Source organism: Pipistrellus hanaki (genome assembly GCF_964339955.1).
Source record: "Pipistrellus hanaki genome assembly, chromosome: 20".
NCBI lineage: Eukaryota > Metazoa > Chordata > Mammalia > Chiroptera > Vespertilionidae > Pipistrellus > Pipistrellus hanaki.
The window spans coordinates 7790028-7809454 of record NC_140522.1 but is presented as its reverse complement, the minus strand read 5'-3'; the positions used below and the strand labels follow the sequence as shown (position 1 = coordinate 7809454).

Genomic DNA, 19427 nt, shown 5'->3' with positions numbered 1-19427 from the left:
TGGTCAGCAAACTGCGGCTCGAGAGCCGAGGTTTGCTTCTCTGTTAACTAATGAGTTTGCCGATCACTAGATAGGGGCTAAATCACAAGGAAGGAACAACAACAGCTGTAATTACTGGAATTCGAGATAGACTATTTGGAAATCGATTAAAGAAAAGGTAAAATCTTAAGGGTATTAAGAAAGATGGATGTACCATGAGCTAATAAAGCCAAACAAAATGTTTTTAGGAGAAAGAAAAAAAGATGGGTGGGACTTGGGTTATTGGGCATGACAAGGGCTATTGAGCTAGGATAAATTTAAAAAACAACAACACTGAAATGGTAGTGGGCATGAATTTTGGTGTATTGAGTACTCTATTAGAGGGGAACACCTTTGTGTTGGAGAGAGCTGGAGATAATTTTGAGTGCTATGTTGAAGTTAGACTGTTGATTCTTCGGCAGATGGGCATGCTGGGAAGTCTTGTTTAGGGAAGCATTATGTCAGCTGTTAGATTTTATGAAGAGCTTTTTGAATGATCTTAATTCTGAATTGAAATGAATATTAAAATAGTAAGAGTGACGAATGTAATTGTTTTGGCTATAGCTTTGCAACAATGTGTAAACCATTGGCTAGCATATTAGAGCAAGTTAACTAATACTGGATTTCAAATTGTGTGCTCATTTGTAATACCAGATAACTTTCAATTGCAGATTTAGTACCTCAAAACAGACTCTTATGTGGATTCCAGATTCCTTTTTTTCCAGGTATTTCAAATAATTCTTCATTACTGTTCTTAATATATTTAATATCTATTAAAATAGTAAGAATTTTCTCTTGTTTTTTGAAAGTAGAGATTACTTTCTTTAATGTTTTTTAAAATATTTATTTTTTTACTAATATATCTTTATTGTTCAGATTATTACAGTTGCTCCTCCCCACCATAGCTCCCCTCCACCCAGTTCCCACCCTCCTTCTTCCCCCACCCCCACTGTCCTCATCCATAGGTGTACGATTTTTGTCCAGTCTCTTCCCACACCCCCCACACCTCTTTCCCCTGAGAATTGTCAGTCTTCTTCCTTTCTATGCCTTTGATTCTATTATATTCACCAGTTTATTCTGTTCATCAGACTTTTTATTGACTTGATTTTTAGATTCATATTGATAGAAATGTAATTGTTGTCACTTTGTTGTTCATAGTTTTTGTCTTTACCTTTTTCTTCTTCTTCCTCTTCTTAAAGAATACCCTTCAGCATTTCATATAATACTGGTTTGGCGGTGATGAACTCCTTTAGCTTTTTCTTATCTGTGAAGCTTTTTATCTCACCTTCAATTCTAAATGATAGCTTTGTTGGGTAGAGTAATCTTGGTTGTAGGTTCTTGCTATTCAGTAATTTTGAATATTTCTTGCAGCTCCCTGCTTGATATCTGTATATTATTCTTTATTTCAGTCAGTGTATGCTTAATTTCTAGTTGGTCCTTTTTCATATCCTCGAGGGTCTCACTAAATTTATTGATGGTTCTTGGAAGTTTCTTGAGTAACCTTATAACTGTGCTTTTGAAGTCTATATCCAGTCATTTGCTTTCCTCCATTTCTTTCATTTCTTCGTCTCTGCATTTTGGCTGCTTCCCTGTGTTGATAGCATGGCTTTGTGTGCTAGGAGTCCTATAGGGCCCAGTGGCTCAGCCTCCCTAATTACCTGAAGTGGACTCCTTTGTGGGCTGGGTGCACAGTTTTGTTGTAGTTAAGCCTTGATTATTGTTGATATCACTGGGAGGAATTGACCTCTAGGCCAATTGGCTATGAGGATCAGTTGTGTCTCTGATGGGAGAACTTCTGTGTTGGAGACATCCTTATGGAGCAAGACTTGCTTCAGTGGGGCTTTGGCGCTGACCGAGACTGTCCTTTAAATGTGTGTCTTATGGATCTGAAGAGTTGTAGTCTGGATGGTCTCTCAGACCACTGGGTACATTGGCTCTTGGATCTCCAAGGAGAGAGGCCACCAGCAGGAGCTACAGAGAGATCTTCTCTTTGGGTTTGGAGGTGCCCAGATTGGGCCCAGCTGTGAAGTGAGGCAAGCTTCCGTGGGGCCTTGGGCCTTCTTTTGGAGGCTCTGGGCCTCTCTGACCCAGCTGCAGTTTAAGTAATTTTATTTTATTTTTTATTTTTTTATTTTTTTATTAAGGTATTGTATGTGTACATATCTTACCATTGCCCCCCCCCCCCCCCCCTACTCCCACACATGCCCTCACCCCCTAGAGTTTTGCGTTCATTGGTTATGCTTATATGCATGCATATAAGTCCTTTGGTTGATCTCTTATCTCCCCCATATCTCCCTACCCTTCCCTCTGTAATTTGTTTGTTGCTTTACTATCTCTGTATCTAAAAGTTCATCAGTTTATAATGTTCTTTATTATCCATAAATGAGTGAGATCATGTGTTGAGATCATTGACTGGCTTATTTCACTCAGCATAATGTTCTCCAATTCCATCCAGGTTGCTGTAAATGGTAAGAATTCCTTCTTTTATATGGCAGCATAGTATTTCATTGTGAAGATGTACCATAGTTTTCTGATACAATCATTTGCTGATGGGCACCTAGGCTGTTTCCAAATCTTAGGTATTTAAGTTGTGTTGCTATGAACATAGGGGTGCATATATCCTTTTTGATTGGTGTTTCTAGTTTCTTGGGATATATTCCTAGGAGTGGGATTACTGGGTCAAATGGGAGTTCCATTTTCAGTTTTTTGAGGAAACTCCATACTGTTCTCCATAGTGGCTGCAGCAGCCTGCATTCCCACCAACAGTGCACTAGGGTTCCTTTTTCTCTGCATCCTTGCCAATACTTGTCATTTGTTGATTTGTTGATGATAGCCATTCTGACTGGTGTAAGATGGTACCACAATATGGTTTTGATTTGCATCTCTCAGATAATTAGTGACTTTTCAGCATGTTTTCATGTGTCTCTTGGCCTTCCTTCCATCTTTTGAAAAGATTCTATTTAAGTCCATTGCCCATTTTTTAATTGGATCATTTATCTTCCTTTAATTAGGTTGTATAAGCTGTCTATAGATATTGGAGATTAAACCTTTATCAGTGATAACATTTGCAAATATGTTCTCCCATACAGTGGGCTCTCCTGTTGTTTTGTTGATGGTTTCTTTTGCTGTGCAAAAGCTTTTTATTTTGACATAGTCCCATTTGTTTATTTTCTCCTTAGCTTACATTGCCCTAGGGGCAGTATTAGTGAAGTAGTTCTTTCAGCATATGTCTGAGATTTGCTGCCTGTGGATGCCTCTAGTATGTTATGGTTTCCCTTCTTATGTTTAAGTCCTGTATCCATTTTGAGTTTATTTTGGTGTATGGTGTAAGTTGTGGTCTAGTTTCATTTTTTGGCATGTGTCTGCAAATTTTCCCAACACCATTTATTGAAGAGACTGTCTTGACTCCATTGTATGTTCATGCCTCCTTTGTCAAATATTAATTGAGTATAGTAGTTTGGATCGATATCCAGATTCTCTATTCCATTGATCTATATGTCTGTTCTTATGCCAGTACCAGGCTGTTTTGAGAACAGTGGCTTTCTAATACAGCTTGAAATCTGGTATTGAGATCCCTCCTACTTTATTCTTCTTTCTCAGGATTGCTGTGGCTATCTGGGGTCTTTTTTTTATTCTAGATGAATATTTGGAGACTTCTTTCTAGGTATGTGAAATATGCAGTTGGTATTTTAATGGGGAATGCATTGAACCCTATAGATTGCTTTGGGGAGTATGGACATTTTAATGATGTTGAGTCTACCTATCCACAAACATAGTATGTTCTTAGATCTGTTTACATCTTCCTCTATCTCTTTTTTCAGTGTCCTGTAATTTTCCGAATATAGGTCTTTTACCTCCTTAGTTAAGTTTATTTCTAGGTATCTTAATTTTCTTGGTGTGATGGTAAATGGGATTCCTTTTTTAGTCTCTGTTTCTGTAAGTTCACTATTGGTGTAGAGAAAGGCCATACATTTCTTGGTGTTAATTTTGTATCCTGCTACATTGTTGAATTCATTTATTAAGTCTATTAGTTTTTTTTATGGAGTCTTTTGGGTTTTTTATGTACAATATCATGTCATCTGCAAATAAGGACAACTTCTTTTCTTGTCTAATTGCAATGGCTAATACTTTCAATACTATGTCAAACAGGAGTGGTGAGAGTGGGCATCCCTGTCTTGTTTCTGTTCTTAGGGGAAATGGTTTTAGTTTTTGCCCATTGAGTATGATGTTTGCTGTGGGTTTATCAAATATAGCTTTTACTATGTTGAGGTATGTTCCTTCTATTCCCACCTGTTGAGAGCTTTTATCAGGAAAGGGTGTTGGATTTTATCAAATGCTTTTTCTGCATCAATTGATATGACTATGTGATTTTTATCTCAATTTGTTTATGTGATGTATCACGTTTATTGATTTGCGGATATTGTACCATCCTTGCATTCCTGGAATAAATCTTACTTGTTTATGGTCCTACTTGTTTATGGTGTATGATCTTTCTGATGTACTGCTGGAGCTGTTTTGCTAGAATTTTGTTGAGGAATATTGGCCTGTAATTCTCTTTCATTGTGTTGTCTTTATCTGGTTTTGGTATTATCCTGCTACATTGCTGAATTCATTTATTAAGGGTGATGCTGGCTTCATAGAATGAGCTTGGAAGTGTTCCTTCCTCTTGATTTTTTTAGAATAGTCTGAGGACTATAGGTTTGAGTTCTTCCATAGATTTTGGATTGTTGTGTTTTCTTATCCAATCCATTACCCTGTGTCTTTTGACTGGAGCATTTAATCCATTTACATTTAAAGTTATTATTGATAGGTACTTATTTGTTGCCATTTTTATTCTGTACCCCTGTATTCCTTCTTCGCTTCCTATTTTTCTTTTTTCTTTTCTTTCTTTTCTTTTCTTTTCTTTTCTTTCTTTCTTTCTTTCTTTCTTTCTTTCTTTCTTTCTCTTTCTTTCTTTCTCTTTCTTTCTTTCTTTCTTTCTTTCCTTTCTTTCCTTTCTTTCCTTTCTTTCCTTTCTTTCCTTTCTTTCTTTTCATTTATTTTTTGCATCAGACCCTTTAGCATTTCTTGCATTGCTGGTTTGGCTGTGATAAATTCCCTTAGTCTTTTTTTTTTTTTTTTTTTTTTTTTTTGTCTGTGAAGCTCCTGATTTCACCTTCAACTTTGATTGATAGCCTTGCTGGGTACAGTATTCTTGGATTCAGACCTTTCCTTTGCATGACTTTGTATATTTCATTCCATTCCCTTCTGGCCTGATGAGTTTCTGTTGAGAAATCTGTTGCTAGTGTGATAGGAGCTACTTTGTATGTAACTTTCTGTCTCTCTCTGGCTGCTTTTAAGATTCTTACTTTGTTGGTGGTGTTTGCCAATTTAATTATAATGTGCTTTGGCGTCAGTCTTTTGGGGTTCATTTTGGTTGGGACTCTGTAAGCTTCTTGGATTTGTGTGGGTTTTTTTCTTCCCTATATCAGGAAAGTTTTCTGTCATTATTTCTTCAAACAGTTTTTCTATTTCTTGCTCAGTTTCCTTTCCTTCTGGGTCCCCTATTATGCGAATATTGTTTTGTTTTGTATTGTCCCAAAGTTCCCTTAGGCTCTCCTGTTGCTTTTTAATTTTTTTTTTTTTTCTAGAAGCTGCTTTAATTGGGTATTTTTTTCCATCTTGTCTTCTAGTTCATTGATGTGGTCCTCTGCGTCTTCTAATCTGCTCTTGATGCTTTCTATTGAGTTCTTTACAGTAGCTATGTCATTTTTCATTTATTTTTGTCTCTTCTGCATTTACTTTTGGTTCTTACTCATATTGTCAAATTTGTCTTCCATTCTTTTCAGCCACCTTATGACCATTTCTCCGAATTCTTGTTCTGATAGGTTGCTTGTCTCTAATTCATTTACTTCCTTTTCTGGTGATGGCCTGCTTTTCTTTCATAATTGGGCTGTTTCTTTGTCTCCCCATGGTCTCTCTTCTCACAATGTCTGGTTGTGTAGTTATCTCCTTATCCCCAGTGAAATCTGACCTTTCTGTGGTGGAGTGAAGAGCTCCCTTGAATCCGTGTGTTTGCGCCAATTGGGGACGCATAGCTGATATAGGTTGCCACAGTTGTGGGTTTCCAGGCATTGGATAAGATCCACTTTCCCTTGCAAGATGGCGCAGTTTTCCGCCTGAGCCCGTAGCTCTGGTAGAGGTCTCAGCCGCAGTGCGGGCTGTTCGGTCAAGGAACCCCGTCTAGCAGTCCCCCACCTTCACTTAGAGTTTTGCTATCCCTTAGCTTGCCAACAAACACTCCTGAGTGACCCTCAGCTGCTCCTTCTATCTGCTCCGGGACAAGGCTCGGAACGCATCTGTCTATTCTGCTGCCATTTTCCCCTCCAGTCTGAATTTATGTTTAAACTTTGGTCTGCCATTTGAGGGGAAACAACAAAAAACTTCACACAACTGTTTCTTCACCAGTAAACTCAGTTGTAGCCCATCTTTTTCCTGCTCTAAGCTGTTTGAGCTTGTTTTGTTGTGGTCACAGTTCCTGTAGGTCAGGAGTCCAGGTGTGGGGTAGTGAGATCCTCTGGCCCAGAGTCTCTGAGGAGGCTGCAGCACGGTGTTGGCCAGGGCTGTGGTTATCTCAGGACTCCAGGAGGGATGGACCCACTTCCAGTCCCGCTCAGGTGGCTGTTGGTGGGCTTTAGGCCCCCCACACAGGCTGTAGATCAGCGATATCTGCCTTTGTTAGGTAATTTTAGATTGCAAAGGGGCAGGCGATTCATGTGCAAAAGCCTCTGCACACAAATTGGGTGGGACAAGGTCTCAGGGAATCCCCAGGGTGGAGCAAACAGCAATTGCTGACCTTCAGCCCTGCCTGGAAGAGGTCCTGTGTCTGTGTCCCATGGCACCCTGCAGGAACAATGATCACTGCAAGAACCTGAGAAGAAAGCTGCCCTCGAGTTACACTCGATGCCAGACATTCCAGTTTCTCCCCCAGAGTCTCCCCTGGAACTGGAGCTCAGAGCAGTCGGGAGTTTGTGTCTCCCTCCCGATTGAAAAGACAGAAAAGACAGCCGCATACTCAGTTGCCAGCCCTTTTCACATGTGCCTCCCTACCTCTGCACTTCACTTCCGCACCCACTCTGAGTCTCTTTCCTTCTAGTTGTAGAATTTCCTTTTCTCTTTCCTTCTAGTTGAACTTCCACTCAGCCAGCCTTCCCGTGGTTCTGGATGATACCTGTTTTATCTTTTAGTTATAGTTTTGAAGTGGTTGTGCGAGGCAGCAAGTTCAGGTGTTTACCTAAGCTGCCATTTTGGTTTCGCCTCATAACAATTTTTTTAATATTCTTTTCTGAAATAAAAATTCTTAACTTTTAAAATATAATTTTTTCTTTTTTCATTTGAATAGTTTCCGTAACTGCAAAAAATATTTTTTTGTTTTATTTTGCGTTGAAGATGGCTCATTAACATTTGATAAAGAATTAAGACATTTATTCATACTCAGATTTTAAAAACTAACTAGCTTATTGTTGTGACTTCTAGCTTGCTGAGCGGGAGAATTTCAACACTTAGAGATGAAACTGGTGCTGTAAGTATAATATGCAGTGTATCCAAAATAAATTAATCTTTATGTTTGATCCTTATTGTATAGTGACTCTTAGAAAGCTAATATGTTAATAAGCACTAAATGAAAGTGACATGTATCTACTTAAAAGTTTCTTATTTTTTTTCATGCATAGAGTATTTTTATCTATATGTATAGAACTCAAAATAGTATATACTACCTACATATAACAATTCATTGTTCATGATTAGAGAAATTGTTGGATATGAGTTTGCATTGTCAATAGAGTACTTTTAGTCAGTAATTAAAACATTTACAGTAAATAGAGTGAAGTAAATATTTCGATACTGAATTAGAATGGTGTAAATTGCAAATAGCAAAGTTCTATAATTTTTTATTTTGGAAAATAACCTTATGGATTTGTACAGCAATGGTGGAATGAGGGAAGTAACAAACTGTTACGTTTCAGTACAAAAGAAGTGGGCTTATGCATTAACCAAGCAGTGACTGTACAGCAGCACGTACAGTAAATGTCTCCTCCCCAAAACAGAAGGGCTTTTTTTGGGGGTGGGGGGGGGGCAGCCGGGTGGCCACAGGTGTTTGTCTGCTTTGGTGATATTTGCAGGTGAAATAATGCAGCGAAAGCAGGCTTGCCTATTTGAGTTTATAAGAAAGATATCAGTAATAAGATCTCCACAGATCTGTTGTGTTTCTTCAACTTCTCATGGGTTCTAATAGAAGAAAAGCAAAAGTTTGTGAAGGTAGAAGAACTTCATTCATTGATATGCAGAATTGACCATGGAAAAGAGTTTTGTTACCATTCCCCTAATTAACTTACATAAGCTTTAAAAGATGTTCAGTTTTATGGTTAGAGGTTTTGTTATTGATTCAAAATAGTGTTGGTACATGTACCTGTGGAGTTATCAATAATGTATTTCATACAAGTTCATTATTTCAACGTTTTCCATGTAAGTCGCAAGTTACGTAAGTCATAATCAATGTCACCAGTAATTAATATAAGAAAGTATTACTTATGTTTAATATTTTCAAAGTTTTCATTGGATTCTAGAATATTTCAGGTTAAAATGTTCTCTCAGGTGTTAATGTTTACCAAAAATCTCAAAGTAAATGAGAGAACTGGCTTATTAGATACCACTTTCCTACATATTAAAATACATAATCTAACAATGGCTTTTTTGGAGGAGGAAAGACACTGCCAGATTAAATGTATTCCAGTTAAATATAATACTTCAGTAGTTCGGTCTTTGTTCCCTAAGATCTATAGACATTGAAGTTAGAAGTTGCAGTTATACTTGGAGCATCATTTCAGATGTTTATTAAAACAGTTCATCATTTGCAGATATTTATTGATAGAGATCCGGCAGCATTCGCACCCATTTTAAATTTTCTTCGGACAAAAGAATTAGACTTAAGGTAAGAAGTGCATCCTTTTAAATTCTTATTGATGGGTATTTTTTGGGTATATTTTATGAAGACAAAGTTTCATTTTTACAGTACTATTTCGTTTGAAAGTTTTCTCAGCAATAAACTCGTAGGTAGAGGCCTCTGCCATCCTGCCTCCAGCCTGCCACTAGCAGCCTCCTGGCCAGTTTCCCCCACTTCATTCTTGTGTCCCTACCATTTATTTCCCACACTGTCTTCTACAAATACCAATCTGATCTGGTTACCACACTCCTGAAAATGCCTGTTGTATGTTACTGGGTTTGTGGTTAAGGATTTTGGCATTTTATACTGTTTCTTAAAGCTCTCTCTAACCCCTGCTTAATTTCTCCTGCTTTAACACTTGCAACCTTTCATCCTGACTTCTTCCCTGGTCTCTGTCGTATCCACCTAATACAGGTAATCATAACAATCATACACTTTCTTTGGAGTCTGTCTTCCACTAGACTTAAATTCTGAAAAGGTGAGCACTGCTCACTCTATATCCCAGGTTCTAGTTATTTGATGTGTAGTTATAAGTTCAGAGTTTCAGTACGTGGGGGAGAGGAGATTGTGGATAAATGAAGGATCATTTAAACTATTTTAACTTTGCCAGGGTCAGGATTCTTACCAGGGAGCTACTATTTCATTTGTATTTACTGTTCTTCTATTTCCTAAACTAGAGGCCAGGTGCACGAAATTCAGGCATGAGGTGGGGGGGATGTCCCTCAGCCCAGCCTGCACCCTCTCCAGTCCGGGATCCCTCTCACAATCCAGAACTGCTGGTTCCCACCTGCTCTCCTGCCTCTGCCTCATTGACCCTAACCGCTTCTGCCTGCCAGCCTGATCACCCGCTAACCACTTCCCTCCCAGCCTGATCGATGCCTAACTGCTCAGAGCCAGCCCAAAGCCCCTAACTGCCCTGCTCTGCTGGCCTGGTCACCCCTAACTGCCCTCTCATGCTGGCCTGGTCACTCCAACTGCCCTGCTCTGCTCGCCTGGTCCCTCCCTAACTGCCCTCCCCTGCTGGCCTTGTTCCCCTAACTGCCCTCCCTGCAGGCCTGGTGTCCTTCCCTCCCCCCTCCCCAACTGTACTCCCCTGCAGGCCTGGTCCCCCCCAACTATCCTCCCTTCCTATCTTGGTCCCCCCCCAACTGCCCTCTTCTGCCAGCTGGTCACCCCTGACTGCTGCCTGGTCTCCCCCCCACCACCCCCAGCTGCCGTCCCCTGCAGGCCTAGTCCCTCCCAACTGCCCTCCCCTGCAGGCCCTCCCTTCTGCCAGCCGGTCACCACCTCTGCTTGCCTGGTCTCCCCACCCCCCCCAACTGCTATCCCCTGCAGGCCTAGTCCCTCCCAACTGCCCTCCCCTGCTGACCTGGCCCCCCTCAACTGCCCTCCTCTTCTGGCCTGCTCACTCCTAACTGCCCACAATTGCTCTCCCCTGCAAGCCATCTTGTGTCCACATGGGGGTGACCATTTTGTGTCTTGGAATAATGGTCAATTTGCATATTACCTCTCTTATTAGATAGGATTCTTAGTGAACAATCAGTAAGAATGTATTAATATTTTATAGTTGCAGCTTTTAAATTCCCAGCTGTTTGCTTGAGCTGCTTTTATCTGATTTTGCTTACATTCACTAGACTATGAGCTCCTTGAAGGCAAGGACTCTGCTCTGTCTGGTCAGCTCCTGCTGTGCTCCCAGCGTTAAAGCTGCTCAGTAAACACTTATGGAATGAATAAAAGATTGTTGGGTCTGTTTGTTTGGTGGTTGGCCTGGCATTGGGTGGAAGTGGGAAGTATATTACTAAGTACTTATTTCTTTATAAAAGTAAAATTAGTTTGACCCATAGTACTTGATTGATTAAAGAAGCCTAACCTCATTGCTAGTCAGTGTCCTTGTGACTACTCCACAACCAGATAACCCATGAGAGAGAGAATTGGTTTAAATATCTGTATTACCCACTGCTTTTCTGTAAATTAATGCCTTTTTTATTTTCATACTACTGTACGGTACCATCATCATCCGGCTGCCTTTCTTTCCCTACTTTCTATTTTGCTTGTGTGTTTTTTTTGTTTCTGATGAGGTCATTTATCTGAATTTATTCATTCAATGGATAGTTATTGCATAATAGTTATGTACAAGTGCTGTGCTGGGCGTGTGCAAGGCACACGAAAATAGATTCAAAATAGATCCTGCCTAGGGAGCTTACAGTATAATCGGGGAGGTTAAGTATGTATAGAAATGATTGTCATAAAAAGTTACAGTCCATTAGTGCCATCCAAGAAGGATGCGGTACTTGGTAAGAGAATGTTTTTGTTGGTGTGCAGTTTTTTTTTATTTAGACTCTTTCAAATCCTGAAGGATATTAGAAGAAAGGAAACAGAAAAGCCTAGTGGGTCTGTTCACACTAAGCACCTACGACTTTCCCTTTAGCTTCAGATGCTAATCCGAGTTGCCCTGTCGGAGGACTCATGTCCTTTGTTTCTTTGTAGGGGCGTGAGCATTAACGTTCTCCGGCACGAAGCCGAGTTTTATGGAATCACCCCGCTAGGTATGTGTTCTAATGTTCCTCCTTGTGGTTTGACCCTTTGTGCCCAAAGCTGCCCAATACAGTGTGTCTCACGCCTATTGGACAGCGGAGAGCCGCTCAGTCTGCTGCCTCTGACCCTGTGCTCTGCCTTCCAGTGAGGAGGCTCCTGCTGTGCGAGGAGCTGGAGCGCTCGTCCTGCGGCAGCGTCCTGTTCCACGGGTACCTGCCCCCGCCAGGTACTGCTCTGCTCGGGCCTTCAGGGTGCTGGTTCCCACGAAGCAGGTGTAGTTACACACGTGTCTGAACGGGGAGGAGGAGGACCTACCATAGTCTTTGATTCTTTCTTACCTATGAATCTGCTGGAAACGGTGAGAACTTGAATTGTGATAGAAGTTAAGTCAGCACACGTTCAGGCAGGTATGTGCCAGGGTGTGTTGGTTCTGGCCACACAGGCTTGATGGCCACCACTCAGCTCTATGGACATGACCCATGACCGCTGCGTACAACTTCACTTGTATAAACAGCCATCGGTGGGCTGGGCCGGTCCCTCTTCTGCCCACCCCGATGCTAGATCCCTGGCAGCCAGTCTCCTTTAAGAGCCCGGGAGGCCTGCACAGGGGTGTCAGGTGCAAGACAGGCAGGTGTGCTGCATGTCCCTCCACCCCCTTCAGGTAGGAGAGTTCTGCCTCTGGCCGGTTCCTTCCAGTCGGCTCCCTGCCGAATAGAGACGGTGAACGACGGGCAGTCAGCTCCAGAGCAGCTTGAAGCTGTGCGTGGGACCTCGTACCCAGTAACTGCATTGGAAGCACTGGGGTAGACTGAGTTAGTGCTGGATTCCACTACCCTAGAGCTAGAGAGCAGTGTAATGTGATAAAGCTTAGTCTCATTTCTATATACCATCTGTTGAAAGTTTTATTTTTTTTAATCGTGATTATATTGTAATACATTGCTGTATCGGAAGATATATGTTGACTATAATGAACTGCATGCTTTTATGTCAGGCATAATGCGAAATTTTAAATTGTTTCGTAGGTATTCCTAGTCGTAAAATAAACAACACAGCCCGGTCCTCGGCCGATGCCAGGAGTGGGCTGAACTCTGCGGAAGGGGAGGCCCGGGGTGGTGGCGCCCAGCCCGTCCTCTCCACCTCTAGCGAGGAGACTGCCCGGCTGGGTAAGCATGACGACGCAGGTAGACAGAGACCATGCATGTGCTTATTCTAGCTGACACATACTGAGGATTATAAACATTTATACAGGTGTACTTCTTTCCTCACCTCGCTTTTTAATTCAGATTTTTCATATCTTAAACTGTAATTTAGCATGCAGTTTTTGTAGAAAAAGTATCCAAGTCCTGTTTGCAGAGGTTGACAGACTTTGTATGTGAAGGGCCAGGTAGTACATATCTCAGGCTTCCTGGCCTCCCGTGCTCTGTTGGAGCCACAGCTCTGCCGGGGTGGCATGGAGGAGCCACAGGTGATGTGTAAACACGCGTGCACGGCTGTGCTCCCCCAAAACTGTCAGGACAGGCAGAGGACTGGACGGGGCGGGGGAGAAGAGGGGGAGGCCTGTGCTGCAGCTAAAATGTTTTCTAAATCAGCAGGATTTCCCGTGGACCCACGCAAGGTGCTGATCGTGGCTGGCCACCACAACTGGATCGTGGCTGCCTACGCCCACTTCGCCGTCTGCTACAGGTACCGTGCGGGTCCTCGTGGCTAAGGCTGCTTTTAATTTGGGGGATAGTTTCAGTGATTGTGATTTTATATGCGTAGGTGGAAGAGCTGTTTCTTCCAGCTGTCAAATTTTCCCTATTCTCCTCACTTCTGTATCTCTGTTAGATTTATTGATAGTTTGCTTTTATTGCTTTTATTTTCATAGCTAAGTTGGTCAGCACTGCTGGTGGCCTTCTGTATCTTAGATATTTCCCAGGCAATACAAAGTTACTTCTTCTTGCTTCTTGGACATCTAGCTTCTGAGCCACTTAACTATTGTGGTAAACAACCCAGAGGGATTATGACCGAGCCTCGGGGTTTTCTGTCTGCGGTATTTCAGTCTCTTGTGCTTCCAGTAGCGAGCGGTAAGGCTCCACATTGGTCATGACAAGCACCTGGTTGGCAGTGAGGTGGTGACACAGGACAGTCGTGGGCAGAAGTGATGTCTTTTAACGTGTGCGGTGCGTGAGACTTGCAGAGGGCGCTTGGCTTTTACTAATATTTGCTTTCTCAGAAACTAAAAGGAGTGAGGAAGAATGTAGACCAGTGGATTTTAGTTGGAGAAAGGATAGGTTCTTAGTATAAAATCATGATTGCAATGAGAAATATTGATGACAGAGAATGGTATAGAAGCCCAAAATGGTTGGGACATGGTAGCTTAGACCAGCAGTCGCCACCAGTGGTCCAAGGACCACTGGGAGGTCTGTGAGGTCTGAAAGGTTGGCAACCACTGGCTTAAACTATGATACCATTTAATCTAATGGCTAAAAAAATCAAAGAATATGTATTTTGTTACTATTATGTTTAAGAGGAAATAGCCACAATAGACTAAAAATAAATTAGAAAGTCTTCTACTACAGATATATTTTAAAGAATCCTTGATGTATTTTTTTAAAATCTCAGTTTGTGGTAGGTTTGCCATATTTGGTAAAAAAAAAAAAAAAAAAAAAAAAAAAAAAAGACTTTTATATCAGTAGCCACCACCTTTTATTTTCATTGCAATAGAGGTTTGGTGGAAATTTTCCATTTTGAGAGCATTTTGTTATTTTTCACTTTAATTGAATAACATGGAAGTGATTTTGTAGATGATTTCCTTGGGGATGACTTTTATGGGGAGCAAGAATGATCAGAAAGAAAAATTAAATTTGGGGGAGTGCTATTTGAACCTGTTGGCATGCAGATCTGACTTGAGCAGACCATTGCATTTGTTGAGTGGCGGGTGCATGTCTGTGCTGATGAGGGGTCCAGGAGAGCTGTGAGCGGGCGTGCCCGGTGCCCTCTGTATTGCACAGCCGCTCCAGGTGCCTGCCTGCCTGATGGACACGGTGCTGCGCAGTCACTCCCTCCCTGAGTGGTATTTCCCGCTCTTTGATTTTGACCGCAGCCTTCCTGTGCCTTCACGAGTGTCCGTGGTGTCAGAGCCCAAGCAGAATCACAGAGGAAAAGAACTGAGGGTCCAGTGACTTCCTTAACTTAGCACAGTGGCAATAAGTTTTCCAAAAGAAGATACTTACATTAAGAGGGTAATTTCCCCACTGCTCTCTCTACCAATATATTCACACCTGAAAAGAAATGACAGTGCACAGTGCGCCCTGGCTAGTCTCCGCCTGGCTCACGCTTTTCTGCGTTGCTCGGCTGCACTCCTGTTTCCTTTCCTTGCTGGTGTAGAGCAGGCACCTGGACGAGTGCAGAGGAGCTGTCTCACTCCCCTCCACAGAGCCTCACGTCACACTAGAGAACTCGATCTTTGTGGGACTGACTTCTTGCATGTGGTGTGAGATTTAGGAGACTATTTCCTTCCACGTGGGCAGGTGCTTATGTTTTGATGGTTATAGAAATCATCCTTTCCCCCTTAAACATGAAAGCTTTTATTTTGCTACACACACACACACAGATCTAATTTTAGACTCTTAAGATCTTCTTACATGCTGTGTCTTCCCATACAGTGTAGGTCAGTGTGTTATAATAAGCTCCAGACTCATGGGCCTGGCTCCCGTGTGCTTTGTGAGACTCCGTGGAAGGCAGCCACGCTCCTGCATGGAGTCCTGGCTGCCAGGTGTCGGCTCACCGGAGCAGGAAGCAGGTGGGCACCAGGTACCAGAGCTCACTCAGCATTTTACATTTTAAATTCCGCATTACTTGTGCGGAGTTATAGAGCAAATGTGTTTTCTTTGTACTAAATTTTGTAACTTACAACATTGGATTAAGTTCTGTGGTTGCTATAATTGTTTTCAAATATGCTATCTTGATAATTGTTTTTTTTTTTTTTTTTTTTTTTTTTTTGGCCATCTCCTTATTTTGTAATACCCTAATTTCTATAGAGAAAAAGAACTTAGAGGTATGGACCCCAAAGAAGACTAGATTGCATATACAGGTGTCCCCCAAAAATGTATGCACACTTTAACAGCTGATAGCTCAGTTTTTTGTTAATATATTTTATTGATTTTGTACAGAGAGGAAGGGAGAGAGATAGAGAGTTAGAAACATCGATGAGAGAGAGTCATCGATCAGCCGCCTCTTGCACACCCCCTACTGGGGGTATGCCCGCAACCAAGGTACATGCCCTTGACCGGAATCGAACCCGGGACCCTTCAGTCCCCAAGCCGAAGCTCTATCCCTTGAGCCAAACCGGTTTCGGCTGATAGCTCAGTTGATGTTTCTTTTCAGCTTGAACCCATTGGAATTGATAAATTAATAATTAATAATTATGCCAAAGTGGGTATACATTTTTGGGGACCCCCCATAGTGTTATTTCTGTTCCTAATGATCACAGCATCCCATCACTCACCTCGTTGCATCACTTGTGCCTCCTCCACTGAACAGTGAGTCACTAAGAACATCAACATTTGATTTCTCAATGGGTGTCAGTTTTCCGAGTTTATTAGATAATCGCTTCCATTTGTTTACCTTAACACAGGGATCCCATCTGGTGGCTGAATAGGGTAATTGCAGATCATTCAGTGCTTAGGAAAATTTGAAACATTTCTCTATTGCTTTGAAGTAAATTAAGGCAATCTTAATTCTTGAAATTAATAAGAAGTGTCTTTCTTTGTGTGAGTTATAGTTGTGTTATTCCAGCATGCATTTTTTAAAAATGTTTTTATTGATTTTAGAAAAAGGAAGGGAGAGGGACAGAGAGATGGAAACATCAGTCATGAGAGAGCATCATTGATCAGCTGCCTCCTGCCAACTCCCTACTGGGGATCGAGCCAGGCATGTGTCCTGACCAAACAGGTGACCTCCTGGTTCCTGGCTCATGGTTCAACCCCTGTGCCACACCAGCCGGGCTAGCATACATTGTAAAACAGAAATGGAATGAGTTGATTTCATTTGGGTCCTTTGGAGAGCTAGAAACCACACCGAGTGTGTGTCCGAAAGACTGAAGATGGAGGGAAATTAATAAAAGCTTACAGGTGTTACCAGAAATTAAATACTAAGGAAGGCATTAAGTATATATTTGATCAACTACAAATCTGAATCCTGGTAAGCCTTTATGTCCGGGGAGTATATAGGCCTGTAAGATTTTTCACATATCTAAGTGCCTGAGTTTGACCTTTGTTTTTGTTTTTTGTTTTCTTCTGATTTTTTGAAAAATATTTTATTGATTTTCCACAGAGAGGAAGAGAGAGGGATAGAGAGCTAGAAACATAGATGAGAGAGAATCATCGATCAGCTGCCTCCTACACACCCCTCACTGGGGATGTGCCCACAACCAAGATACATGCCCTTGACAGGAATCGAACCTGGGACCTTTCAGTTCTCAGGCCGACGCTCTATCCACTGAGCAAAACCGGTTTTGGCTGAGTTTGACCTTTGGACGAATGTGTTAGGTTGTACATAAAGGAACATTTTTTTCTTGTTCTGTTTATACTCTAGGCAAAGCAAAGAGGCTTTATAGTTTAGTTTCATCTCTTTAATGTAACTTTAAAGATAGGTAGGTATTCTGTGGTTAAAGTCGAGTCACCCATTGCCAGGATTGCACAGCTGTGCAGGGTCTAGATGGGGGAAGGCTGACTGTACAGCCACACAGAGTGTGTGTCCGAAAGACTAAAGATGGTGAGAAATTACTAAAAGCTTACAGGTGTTACCAGAAATTAAATACTAAGGAAGGCATTAAGTATATATTTGATCAACTACAAATCTGAATCCTGGTAAGCCTTTATGTCTGGGGAGTATATAGGCCTGTAAGATTTTTCACTTGGGATGAAACCTTTAAAATCCAGTCCTGAGAAAGGTTTCCAGGCTTCGAGGTTTCTGCTTTTGATGGTGCCGAGGTATTGGAGTGCTGCTACCACATCACTCCTCATCTTAGTGGCCTGGGGAGACGGTCCTCTCAGTAAGAAAAGGAATGGACTGAGTGTGTAGTCTCAGTTAAAATAATAGCTGAGTGATTAATAACTGAAAGGGGTAATAATATCCTAAATTCTGACTTTTGTGGACCATACCTACCCATAAATAATGATAGTAGCACTTTTTTGTGGAGAAAAGTGAAAGGTTCAGTTTAAGTTGCTATTGCTTTTTTTTTTTTTTTTTTTTAACAGCTTTCCTAAATTATTCTTGGCCGAAATATAGAGCTCTAATCTCTAATCTCTTTTTAGTGGTTTAGATTTTTTATGTATGCAAGCATAAGGTATTTCAGAAATACTTTCCTGGATTTGTAAATGGTATACACCAACAACATTTTATATATAGTATATATTTTTAAAATATATTTTTATTGATTTTTCACAGAGAGGAAGAGAGAGGGATAGAGTTAGAAACATTGATGCGAGAGAATCATCGATCAGCTGCCTCTTGCACACCCCCTACTGGGGATGTGCCCGCAACCAAGGTACATGCCCTTGACAGGAATCGAACCCGGGACCTTTCAGTCCGCGGGCCGACGCTCTATCCACTGAGCCAAACCGGTCCCGGCAACATTTTATATTTAACGGGAAGGTCGGTGGTGAGCTGTGAATGGTGTGCTTTGTGGCGCTGTCTGCAGGGTTGCTGCTGAGTCACGTGTGCCCGTTCTCACTTGACAGGATCAAAGAGTCCTCGGGGTGGCAGCAGGTGTTCACCAGCCCGTACTTGGATTGGACAGTTGAACGAGTTGCTCTAAATGCGAAGGTGGTCGGCGGTCCCCATGGAGACAGAGACAAAATGGTTGCCGTGGCCTCGGAGAGCAGCATCATCCTCTGGAGCATCCAGGACGGCGGGAGCGGAACGGAAATCGGTGGGCAGAGCCGTGTTGCTGGTGTGTGTGATGTTATGAAGCTCAGCAGGTTGCCCGTGAATAGCAAACCTGATGGTGGTCACAGGACCCCTTGGTGGGAGAGATGATCTTTAAATAGGGGAGAAGTGACATTTTAGTAGGTTCCAGTATAAAAGTCCCGCAGACTTTCTGGCCTTTAAAGAGTTTTTCACGTTTGTTTAAAATATTTACTTTAAACTCGGCACATTTGCTCTCAATGGACCCACGCCTGGCAAAACATTTGTTGCATAAGACACAAGGCAAGTTACACCTATAAAGTTGAAAGAAAGGTAAAGTTTATTTTTAAACTTTTCCCACAGGTGGCCCAGTTTCTGTAAAGCCCCCCTTTTGTGAGTGAGAACGGATGGGGCTGTTTGTGGGCATCTTCTAGCTTAGATGGTGCAGGCTGAGCTGAGCGGCAGCTGCTGCTTGCCCTTGAAGCCAGGGATCCATCTCTAAATAGAAGGAAAACACGACATTTTATTTTAGATATAAGCAGTTTCAGGTAAAGTCTTAGTAACTGTGAAAGGTCTTCAGAACAGGTTGAAAAGGAATATTGCAAAACAGCAATGTATCATCGTTTCGTGTGTTTCTCTGTGTGGTGGGGAGGGAAACCTGGATTTCAACACAGAAATATACTGGACAGGGTCTTTTTTAAGACCCCTGAAGGTTTCTCACAGTTAAGTACAGCGATGGAAAGACAAGACGGAAACTGCTAGTAGGACTAGTTAAAGTAAACTGAGTTAGTCTTGGGGAACTTAGGTTGGTTACCCCATAACCCTACCACCCAGAGAGTTCTAGAAAACCTAAGACCTTATCACACGTCACGTAGTCTGGACTCGGTACTCTCCTAAGATAATGAGTGAAAAAGGGAAAAATGATACAGAAAAGGAGTTGGGTGTGGTGTTTTATTTTTCTTTTCAGATTGCTCTGTTACAGACCAGTGAGGGAGGGAGA

At 41.9% G+C, this 19427-nt stretch overlaps 1 protein-coding gene across 3 annotated transcripts in view; it reads left to right on the top strand.

Moving 5' to 3' along the window:
* Window positions 1-19427, top strand: part of KCTD3 (potassium channel tetramerization domain containing 3) — a 36778-nt gene that overhangs the window by 4102 nt on the left and 13249 nt on the right. Inside the window, exons 2-9 of one of the 3 annotated variants that reach the window (XM_084868874.1) lie at window positions 690-743; window positions 7534-7579; window positions 8916-8989; window positions 11489-11547; window positions 11682-11762; window positions 12559-12699; window positions 13129-13219; window positions 18262-18452. In XM_084868874.1, the coding sequence (XP_084725000.1) occupies window positions 690-743; window positions 7534-7579; window positions 8916-8989; window positions 11489-11547; window positions 11682-11762; window positions 12559-12699; window positions 13129-13219; window positions 18262-18452 (737 nt within the window). Of the gene's footprint in view, window positions 1-689; window positions 744-7533; window positions 7580-8915; window positions 8990-11488; window positions 11548-11681; window positions 11763-12558; window positions 12700-13125; window positions 13220-18261; window positions 18453-19427 lie in introns of all 3 variants that reach the window. The other 2 variants (XM_084868873.1, XM_084868875.1) reach the window with 2 other exon arrangements.